We start from the raw sequence: 11383 nt of genomic DNA on the forward strand, positions 1-11383 counted from the left end.
CATACACAACTGTTTATTTTGGCCGTCCGACAAAAATGTCCAAGCCAAAGATAAAACCAAATCTGCGCTCTTCCTTGATACCTAATGGCAATGCTATCTTTCAGCTTTATTTAAGGTGACCACAATGCAGCTAAAATCTTTGTTACAGATAGAGAACCTGAGGTAGCAATTAAGCTAACAGGTAAACACACCACTTAAAGTGTCATTTGTATCTAATATTTATTTAACCACTGTGTAATGCATGGTTTTAGGGGAGATCCTCTAACAAGGAGTATATTTTGATTTTTTCTCAGGCAATGCAATAAGAGGCAGGTTTATTTTCATAGCACTGTGTGAAATTTTCACATCTACAGGTAATTTTGTCCGAACTGCATATGCGTTTCTTGTGGCTTTCACACAAATTCAAATGTATGTACAGTCATGTTCATTTGACTAAGTGATGCTACGACTAAGGTGGCCAAGGATTACTGGAACTGTTTTCAGAAATGTTGTCAGTATTACAGATACAGAAAAATTCTGTATCATAATGGCGAAATCTAATTGGTAGAAGGGTAATCCTGAAATTCAGTTATTAGCATGTTTATCCTTAACTTCAACAAAAGTACACATATACTGTACTTTACAGGGGCCAAACCGCGTTGTATGTAGGTTCCTATCCTAGCAGGGACATCTGATAGGAGCAATAGTCTGCTCAGGCAGAAGGGAAGATGGATAAATATAGGCCAACAGGTAATTTTTGCATCTTAGATAACAGTTGCTCTTATGTTTACTGAATAGTGAATAATGGAAGAAGATTTTTTACATAATGTAGTTGCTTATTTAATTCTTTGATATGCTCAATATCAGAATATAAACCTTGTCTATATTGCTTGGGCAAAGATGGTGGAAAACATATTTGGGGCCAAGAAGTGCCTCTGTCAGCTGTCTCACAAGTGAGATGTAATTGTGAGCATATCAGTAATGTCTGTGATGCCATCAGTGAATAGCGGTGAATGCGTGTGTTTAGATGCATAATAAATCAAACATACAGTCAGCTGGAAGACCAGGGGCCTGTAGGCTACCACGAAGCCAGATTAGTGGGTTATCCAGCTATCTTTGGGTTCATCTCAGGTTTTTACAATATCACGAAGCTGGCTGATTTTAACCGGGGTAGATTACCATTCTAACCTACTCTGCACGGATAACCTCCAGAGCTGGTGTACTTAAGAGGATCAGACGCAAGCCTGTCAACAGCCTGACTACTGACCAATCAGATCACTGGAAAAACTGAATCATTACTCCTATAGGATCCTGACATAGACAAAAGGGTTCGCAATAATGTGACAAATAATAAAGAGCAATAGACATTTTTATAGATCAGTCAAATCTTTTTTTCTGTTCCAGGCTTTCATGTGTCAGTCTGCTTTTGAAAACAGAACTTCCAACAAACCACTAATGATTCTGATGTTGCTTGTAATTAGTAGCTCCACCTCTTTCTCTTGAATGCACTCGTAGCCGGACAGGTCAAATCAGAGTTAACAGAGCCCATTGATAACCAGCTTTGTGACACCGGTTGTCCATGATGACCAATGTTAGGCTCAGTGAAGCCAGGTAACCCCAAGAGAGCCAGACTAAGTTGAACTTGCTTCATGGTACAGGCACCATAGGAAGAATTTGAGATCATCATATACTATTGGCCTGCTTACGCTGTTTCCTGAGACCAGCCTACTCACGTGCACTTCATGACAAGCTCTCAGCTCCACCACTCTAACTTGCGAAATACGGATTTCAGAGCACAACCAACCAAAGAACACTGACAACATGGAAAAAGGCCAAGTTAGGTAACAACTATTAAACTCTATATACTGTGTTTGCAATATAATAGTATTCATTAAAATTTGTGATCCATGAATTTTAACAGTAATGTAGAATCTTATCCTGTTATAGAACTTTCACTTGAGAGGATAACAAAGGAAAAGTCAAAGCAACACAGATTTTGATAACATTGCAATTTAATTCCATAGCACACAGGTAACAAGGCAACCTTTAGAAGAGAAATTGTGCTTTCATAAAGTGGTATTTGTTAACATTCAAGATCTCAAAAAGTATACAACAAATTATACTGTCCGTTAAAATACACTGTGAAACACAACAAAGTTTGTCAGTAAATCAGAATGACAAACTAGACTAGGTCAAAACCTAGTATACGGGTGGACTGCCCTTTATCTGTTTGCTTCATTCCTACTCTGTGCTCACATTTACAGTATTCTATTATTTATATTCTAATACAATTCCAAATAAAGCTCTTCTCATTTAAATGATTTTCTGTTTCTGTTGTCAGACAATGGAAAGTATGCACCAATTCATTTTGAAAGAGCAACGGCCAATGGTATAACTTCAGAACTTAGTCACATGGCATTCAGCTGACAAATGGAGCAACTCTATCAGTCAGTCAGTCAGTCAGTCAGTCGCCGACATTCACATTTATAGGGCTGGTCCCGCTGTTTTGGCTTTGTTGTTACTGTTGGCTGGGCTTTAGTTTTCTGTTGCGTGGAGAATGCATAGGAAATGTTTTCACTGAAATGGTTATTGAAAGTATGCAAGTTTTGAGTACCGATAAGATGTTCTCGGTTTGAAAAAGGAAGGAACTGTTAACTATTACATCCTATAAGGGGAGCCTAGACTAATGATATACAGTATTCTCCATTTTAAACGGTACACTATAAATGTCTGTAGGTGACGGGTTTTAGCGCACTTGAAGCACAGACAACCTTATTTCAGAAGTATATACGTGTATTTTTTTCCTCAATAAGAGATACTTGAGGCAAGCTTAACTGGTGACTTGATAGTGACGCAGGTTAAATTGAGAATTGCCGTGTTACAGATTATCAGGGTTAGCTTGAAGTAGAATCAGCAGCACGTGCTCTGGGCTCTAGCTTCAGTTTGATGGGCTCCTTGGGTGAGACAAATCCATCAGTTGACAGCACCAAGGGAATCTAGAAAAAACAGAAAATGTGTCACATGTAACACTCTACATAATCTCAAATCCACTGTCAACCAATTATACATAGAAACCTGTCTTCTCACCTCTGTCTCCTTGCAAGTGACAAAGCTGAATTTCTGAAGGATCTCCACTAGGGCCAGTTTCATCGTCAAGAGAGCAAATCGCATGCCAATACAGTTCCTTGGCCCTGATCCAAAGGGTAGGAAGGCATAAGGATCTATATTGTCTTTGTTCTCCTTGCTGAACCTGAAAAAACGATGAACAAATATCAGTAAGTTAATTAGCCCAATGACTAACTTTGGGTAATATCTGACCTTAACCTGCTATTGATCCAGTACAGCACCTTTCAGGTTTGAAGGCCTCAGGCTCAGGCCACAAAACAGGGTCACGGTGGAGAGTGTAAACTGGTATAAAAATGACAGTTTCCTTAGGGATGGTCACACCGTTCACTTCAACAGAAGCCTTTGACTTTCTCTCTAATCGAGTAATAACAGGATACAGCCTCATTGACTCATTGATCACCATGTCCAGGTATTCCATATGCATCAGGGCTTCACAGGTTGGTTGACCCTGGAGGGAGGTAAATTTTGAAGTAATTATTAGCTGGTAGCACAGAACCAGCTCCTGATTAATTACATTTAAAAAAAAAAAAAATACACAAGTAACTTTTTCTGGGAAGGTTTCATCAATCTCCTCTTGCAGGGTCTTTTGGATGTGAGGGTGGGTTGCCAGGTTATAGGCTATAAAGGCCAGTGTACTGCTGCTGGTTTCATAGCCCGCAAAGATGAATATCATAGCCTGAGAAAGGATCTCATGATCAGTCAGCCCTGCAACACAAACACACCATAATTAAACTATTACTATCGTGATAATAGTTATGGGTTGGCAGGCAACATTGTAGTCTGGAAATGCTCAATAAGCATTAGCTTGGGACAAAATTTTTATTCTTTCCTTCATTCAGTCAACATGAACTATTCTAGGATTATTATTCTCTGATTCTTGGTTTGACCTTCAACAGTTAACAAAGGATCAGTTAACTGCCGTTTTGACCAGCAAAGATGCCCCAAGGAAGACATTCATAAGATAATAATCCTAAAATGAAATTTAAAGGTTTACTCTCTAGTTCCATCCATTTTTACTTGTCAATGACTGACAGTAGGCAAGACAGTAAGCACAATGAAAAGCACAGTGACCTTTTATATCTTTCTTTTGTTATACACTGTTTGTGTATATGTACACTAAAATAATTAACATTAAACAGAAATATTTTCCCTCAGCCATGACTACAGAGAAAGTTATTAACTTCAACTTCTCCATCTGGTTTCTTCCTTCACCTTTTTGGGAGCTGGTATCATCTTGGTTCTTCTCTGAAATCTGAGATTCCACCATCAACTGCATGAAGTCCACTCGCTTCTGCCAGACAAAAACACATATAAAGCACATGAAATGTTCAAGGGAAATGTTATGAATATAAAATGTAAAAAATTGGCCAGCAACCAAAATAAAATCCATTGTAGCTACTCTGAATTACTTTGCAGTTATTCTTATTCCGTTCTGATTTGATCTTCTTTAGAAAATTGTAGAAGAAATTCATCACTTCAGCAGGGAAGAATGACACATTCATCATCTCAAAAACCGGTCCCATGAATGGAAACAGAACTGAAATGAATAGGAATTGAAAAGATACAGTAAATTTAGGTGTCAAGAGGACAAGACAGACAATCTGGTTACAGAATAATGTTTGACATACTGATAACAATCATCAATGGATTCAGGAAGTTGAACTTGACCAGTCTCTTAATGTTTGCAACAAAAGGATCAGAGGGATGGTTGATGGAATCAATGTCCACACTGAAAGCAGTGCTGGTCACAATATCCATGCTGTAAGGTCCAAATACACTGCAAACAAGGAATACATGTAAATCTAACTGACTATAATAATACCTATCATCCTTTAATAGGAGAAGGTAAAAGAAAAAACTGACTGAATAATGGTGAGGAGTTCTGTGCCCAAATCACATCAAAAACAATAACATTACTCACTCTTTAACCTCTATGACTTCATCCGCCTCTGCTTTCTTCTGAAGACTCTTGATTAGATTACTTGAGTGCTTCAACATTATTGAGTACATCTAGCCCAAAATGAATAATGAAAACATTGAATCATCAAATATTTGCATACAGATATCAACCAGTTTTAGTGTGAATCTGTGAATAATGCACAAAAATGAATAGTACACATTAAAAAATTCTGCACTGTGCTTTCTAACCTCTCTCAGTCGGCCGCTGGTGAAAGATGGAGAGAGTACACTGCGAATCCTCTTCCATTGCTCGTCTTCTACTACTGATACAGCATCCTTTAAGGGTCCATTTAGTCCCAGATCCTAAACCAGGCACCCACACCCACAGAGGATGTCCTCGTTACACCTGGTTCTTTGATTAGTATTGAGGTATTAACTTGGGAAATTGCCCCTGCAGTGTTTTTTTCCTTACCCGTCTGTTGGTGAAGACAGAATAGCACTCCTTAACCAAGATCGTTTTGATCATAGTTGTGTCCATTACAGCCAGGAGAGGCTGCCTGCCATCATAAATCCTTGTAATGCAAGAGCAGAGATTTTACTGATTCAGTTACAGCCCGGAGCATTGCATTAGACGTATATGGTATGATACATTCTTTCTTCATTAATATCAAACACTTACCCCCATACCTTCCCATATTTCTGAAAGCATTGTGTATCAAAATTATGGATGCCCTGGGGAATAAAGTGAGCAAGGAGTGACAAAGACATCAACAAAGTCAAAACCATCAGTGGCAGAGTGTCTACTTAGATCACTTTACCAATCTGGCAAATGCATCTCACCTTTCTGTACTCCAAAAATGTCCCAATAAAGGGCAAAGGTTTGGGTCCATGGATGCCGATTTTCTTGAAAAAGCCATATGGAGAATATCCATATCTGAGGATTAAAAGTGGGAATAGATAATCAAGACCATATCCACCTGTTATCATTTTATCTACACCCCTATTCTATTGTGATATCCCTCCAGGCTCTCTTTCTTTCATGCTTCTTCTTTATATAGATTTTCTTTTCTATTGCTTGCTTTTTAAAGAGTTTAAATAAATACTATCTGGATAAAGATTTTTGTCATGTATATCTTTCTATGCTTATACTTGCTATCCTAAATGTCACACAACAGGATCTGTCACAGTGTAATAACAAATCCACTGTAACATTATCCAATTTACACTCACCATTGTGTTACGTGAACCTAGTACAATCCACAATTTTCGATTGTCCTGTCCTCCTGTCACTGTCATGTCTATTCAGTTGCATTATTGTATTTGTATGTTAGTTGGGAATTGTTCAATGGGTGAATATTGTGATTGCCTGAATTGAGTTTTCTGGCTTGTCCTTTTAATTGTTCTAAACTCAACAGTACGGAGTAGGAATTAACAGTAGTCCAACATTCAATTCCTGTCTTCAATCAGAAGACAATACTGACATTAAAAAAACTGCTTGGAAGTAAATTGGCCATTTATGACATATTTTACAGCCTTTACGTCATCTTCCCTGAATGAATGTCCACTTTATTTGTTATGATTCAAGCTGTGTTTCACATCACATTTTTTTCTACCAAAAAAAATCTTGTCACCTTTGGACATTTTCATGGACAATATTGTATAGCACAGGTGTAATAGACCTTTTTCACTGCAGAGGTTTTTTACTTGTCATAGTAGGAAAATGTAGAGGTGTCATTTATTTTGGAAATGATAGCTCAGTTCCATCTAGGTGTCCCAGTAGTGAATTCAGTGAGCCAGCTTACACAATACAAGGAAATCCAAAACCAGCCATTTTTAATGTTATTAATTCCTCCTGTGTACTATGGCAGGTAGAAATGTCTGCCGTGAAAGGGGTCCAATGAAAGTGAATGCAGGTGTAGCTTATGCTATTGGCTACACCTGTGTTTGACCATTGCCTTGGAACAGGTTTATAAAGTTTCCAGTTAATTTAAAGGCCCCTGTACCCGTACTGTACACTCACAGGGTTAATATTCATGACTTTGGCTGATTCGACCTCTTCTCAGGTCTGTGTTTGACTTTCGCCCTCCCAAATCTCCTGTCAGCTCTGTTGCACCTGTTTGGGTGGGGTTTGTTAGTACAGGGAAGTAGGTGATTAGCAGGCGTAACGCCACCCAATGTTCAGTTGTACCTTTAGTCCAGTAAAATCATCACGTGTGCTGTCAGAGTTATCTCGTCATTCATTATATAAAAGAGGCCCCGGGACCGTTTCAACATTGCATTCTACGCAGCCTGTTTTCATCAGCTGTCAATAGAAACGTGTCAAACTTTACAAAGCAAGACTACAGTTCTACAGTATCGCTGTGCAAGTGACTTCTATGTTGGGCTGGGATTTTGTCCCCACTTTAGAACAGTTACAATTTAGATTTGAAACAGGAAGTACAAAATAGGGAGCGCAAAATAACCCAGGTCTATGTTGGGAACTTAGCCCGACTTATGATTTTTTTTTTGGCTACACCTCTACTGCCCCACCACAAGACGGTTCCTACTGCGCGACAGCTACTCAGTCCGGTCAGGGTTTCCCTTAAGGTGCCTGAAGTAAAAACAAGACCAAGTTCAAAAATACTCACACAGCCTGCACACAACTACAAGGCGCTTCAGAAAAGTAAACGGACAGATGAATTATTTCAGCATGGACGTGGAATTGGTTCATTTCGTTTGGAAACTATCAGATCTCAGAGACAGAGATAAATAAGGCCATACGTACACTGCGATGAGAGTAATGACAATTACTATTAGGGTCCAGGTTTCGATGGAAAACTCCATTATACAGCCCGTCTCCTCTCCCGCGCCCACCACCGTCGACTGGGGTTCGACTACCTCCCACTGTTTAGTATTTGAGCTCCGCAAAGTGGTCTTTCCCCACCCAGGGCGGGCGAAGGCCCTCCCCAGCCCTGACGTTCTTACCCTAACCCTAACCAGTCATCACTCTCCATCCCAGAACCGAACCAACCCAACGAGGGCAATGAGTACTGGCCAATCAGACGCAGGTTAGGCGCAGGTCTTCGCTCACCTCGGGTGGGTGTGGGGGGCGGGGGCGGCTCAGGACAGAGGTAGTCTCAAACGGCTGGAAAACACGCATCCATTTTACCGGAAGTCACGTCTTGGCCACCAGTGCAGGCTGGCCCAAACCAGATCATTTGTGAACTGAACTGACCATTGGCCTACTAATTGCCCATTAGCCTACGTGGCGACCTGTTACCTGCATTACATTTCCTAAAACTCTCTCCAGAAATGCTTTTCATTTCTTTCAATTTTTGTTGTATTGTTTCTTGTAAAGAGTCCTGACAGAAAAATATCCTAATGTTGATATGCTTGCTTACTTTTCATCAGTAGTTGAAATAGTATAAATAATAGTATTTCTCATTAATTTAGGAGCTAATGCATAATTAATCATACTAATGTGTTAACAAACAGCAAAAAAAAAATCACATAGATATTAAAAGGATCACACCATTCCAAACCATTTAAAAACATGGCCAATTAGAAAAAAAAAGTATTTTTCCCCCGAGTATGTTTGGCAAGTGAAAACGGGATTTAGTGGGCCACTTTGGGATAAACTGCAGAATCAGTATTGTGCATGGGTATTCAAGTTACTGGAAGGGGAACAAGAGAAGCGGAGTCTTTGACATTCCTGTTAAATCATGTCGAAACCCCGTGTCCACCTCCAACTGTGACGGAAATTTTTTTTATTCTCTCTTTTCATAGAAATGGTCTGAAATTGAATTCAGGTCAAATGGCTTAAAATGGTCCTGCTAAAGTTGTCAAGTGTTTCATTCTCTCCAAACCAAAGGCAGTGTTGTAGCCTGCTGCCAGAAGAGCGGTGGAAAGAAATGATGATGATGATGATGATGATGATGATGATGATGATGACGATAGTGAAAGACAGTGACACACAAGTTATCACGTCGTTACCAGATAATCCTATCTGAGTGACATAAAATGTACAGTAGCCTATTGTAAAATAGGCGTTTTCTCACTGCAGACAGTATGACTTGTTATAGTAGGAAAAGCACAGATGTCACCAATAACATTAATGCTAGCTGTGTTCTGTTCAAGTGTCCCAGTGAGTCATGACAGTGTCACATTGAACCAGCAGGCGCAATACCAGGACGTTGAACCTGAAGCAGCTAAATGGAATTCAATCATTATTTACACCTGTGCTTTTCTGACTGTAGCGTAGCTTCTATGAAAAATGCCTATGCAACACCAACAAAACAAAAAATAAACTTCAAAAAACACAGCTTTTACAATAGCCTTAAAAGACATCAAGACTTACAGAGACAAACGATTAATTATGTAATCAGTTAACTCATCTTGTGCTGTATAGAAGCAGGCTTGACTGCCCTATTAAGGTTCCCCTTACGAGGGCCAAAATTGGTGACAAAGTAATGTGATAGAGAACACAACTTTCCAGTTGAATTTAAGAATTGGCTTAGTCCAGATCGAACAATAAAATTACCTTTTGATGTTTGACTTTTTTTTAAAGGGGAACTAGAAAATAGGATTTTTTAGCCAACCTTCCCAGCACTGCAAGCATTTTTTTCTCTCAATCAAATTTTAACGCCACAGATGTACCTATGGCACATTTTGACAATTTAACAAAGATGAGGCACACAATACACTGTACTTAACTTTGGCCTGTTTCCTGTCCTGATTAAGTTAGAACATAATAACTGCTGACCTGTAGTCATTTATATCATGCTGTAATTGCTGCTGTCAGATGTTGTGTCAGTCAGTTTATGCCTACACTGATGGCTGCATGGGAAAAAGGTTTTGGGAAAATTATGGGATAGTAATCAGTAAAGTAGCTTAATTTTATATTTCTCTAAAGGCTGTAATTAAATTAAACAAGGACAAAAAAGAAGGGGATGAGAGAACCAGAGTTAATTTCCTATAGAATTGATATTGATATACAGAGTCTGGAAATCTTACAGTTGTATCGACATAACTGAATTACAATTACAAGAAGGTAAAATTGCTGAATTGCCTAAACACATAATCAGGTTTCTGGATCGGCGACTGAACTGCACTACAAAATGTTATACCGTTATGAATTATCTTTCTCTCTCAAGTCATATTTTATAAATATGTGTCATATCAGCCAGCCGCAATGGTGTCACATAGATACTGATACTATGATACTATGTGAATGGCAGCAGGAGCAGCTGAACAAAGTTTTATTTAATTATCTGTGCATTATAATTGAAAAATTATAAACAAAAAAAGTAAAAACATCAGTGGCAGAGTAAAAACTTACAAGTTGGCCGAAAAGTGTCCTCTCCTTGCTTTGGCAGAGTGAGACGGATTGCAGGTGAAATGTTCACATCGTCAGCTATGTGTATTCGAGTGAACCAGTGAGGAGTCTGTGACCCAAATTGGTAAATTTCTGGCCAAGGTCGTGACATAAAGCGTTAGGTACCAGCTACAGCATAGAAAGACATTTCCCTGCCAGGTTCAGTGTACAAATTGTTTAAATGACCCATAAAATCTGCTTTCACATTTTTCTTCACTACAGACAACAACCAACCTCTTAATGAACCCAGGCATACAGGTTCAACAAGTGCAGACTACTTATTATCTGCATTTTCTGTTTATCCCTTTCTATGTGGACTACAATGTGTCCTCTAATTCTCCAGTTTCCTGTCAACTGCACAATCCATCTCCCTTGCTTCATCCTGATCCTGATTATAGAAATAAAAAAATGAAACAAAAGGAGAAAAAAAAAAAACTCCATCAAGAAGTCACTTCAAAACAGCCACCTGTCATTTGAGTTGGTAGAAAAAATATTTCATTGTGATGTGAGGAGGCTGCCTATGGCTGCGGCTGGGTCAGCTGAGAATAAATAGAGTTGTTTTTCTCATTTCTTCTCTCGTATTTCTGTTATCCCATGTGAATGTATCATTGTCAACACGCTGTGTGTTGTGTGCGTGTGTTTGTTTGTGTGTGTGTGTGTGTGTGTGTTCCCACAATTTTGCAAATGCCTGTCTGCCCGCAGCACTACACTGAGTGGCAACATTGCCTTTGCTCTCTGTTTGGCTGAGATCAATCTCGTAAAGATGAGTTTCCAAGCAGTAGTGAGAGAAGGCAATGAGAGACGGATAATGTATTGAGGAGAGTCCATAAGAAACGGAGGAAAAAGCTCATGATGAGGTCTGAACACAAAGCAGGGGGAAGATTGAAAATAATGTGCAAATATATCAAACAGACTGCCGAATGACAGAATATTTCTCTAGAGTCCAAAGCTAACATTTATGACTTAGTTTTAAGTCGCTCCTTGGTACTTTGCCAGACAGTATTCAATTACACACCTTAATGCAGT

At 39.1% G+C, this 11383-nt stretch overlaps 1 protein-coding gene across 2 annotated transcripts; it reads right to left on the minus strand.

Annotated features, from left to right (window-relative positions):
• Positions 1-2783: 2783 nt before the first annotated feature.
• On the minus strand, positions 2784-7944 carry LOC120804233 (cytochrome P450 3A27-like). Of its 2 annotated transcripts, none has more exons than XM_040153555.1 (13): positions 7769-7944; positions 5845-5938; positions 5684-5736; positions 5477-5576; positions 5254-5367; positions 5027-5115; positions 4734-4882; positions 4515-4642; positions 4318-4396; positions 3650-3810; positions 3327-3553; positions 3067-3229; positions 2784-2975 (listed from the first exon to the last, which is right to left on the minus strand). In XM_040153555.1, the coding sequence occupies exons 1-13, from the start codon at positions 7825-7827 to the stop codon at positions 2874-2876; spliced, it is 1518 nt and encodes a 505-aa protein (XP_040009489.1). In that variant the 5' UTR covers positions 7828-7944; the 3' UTR covers positions 2784-2873. The 2 variants fall into 2 exon arrangements, with proteins under 2 accessions (XP_040009489.1, XP_040009490.1); XM_040153556.1 differs by lacking the exon at positions 7769-7944 and adding an exon at positions 7025-7603 and having other exon boundaries at positions 2859-2975.
• Positions 7945-11383: the final 3439 nt, after the last annotated feature.

This window comes from Xiphias gladius, chromosome 18 (genome assembly GCF_016859285.1).
Source record: "Xiphias gladius isolate SHS-SW01 ecotype Sanya breed wild chromosome 18, ASM1685928v1, whole genome shotgun sequence".
NCBI classification, from domain to species: Eukaryota; Metazoa; Chordata; class Actinopteri; order Istiophoriformes; family Xiphiidae; genus Xiphias; species Xiphias gladius.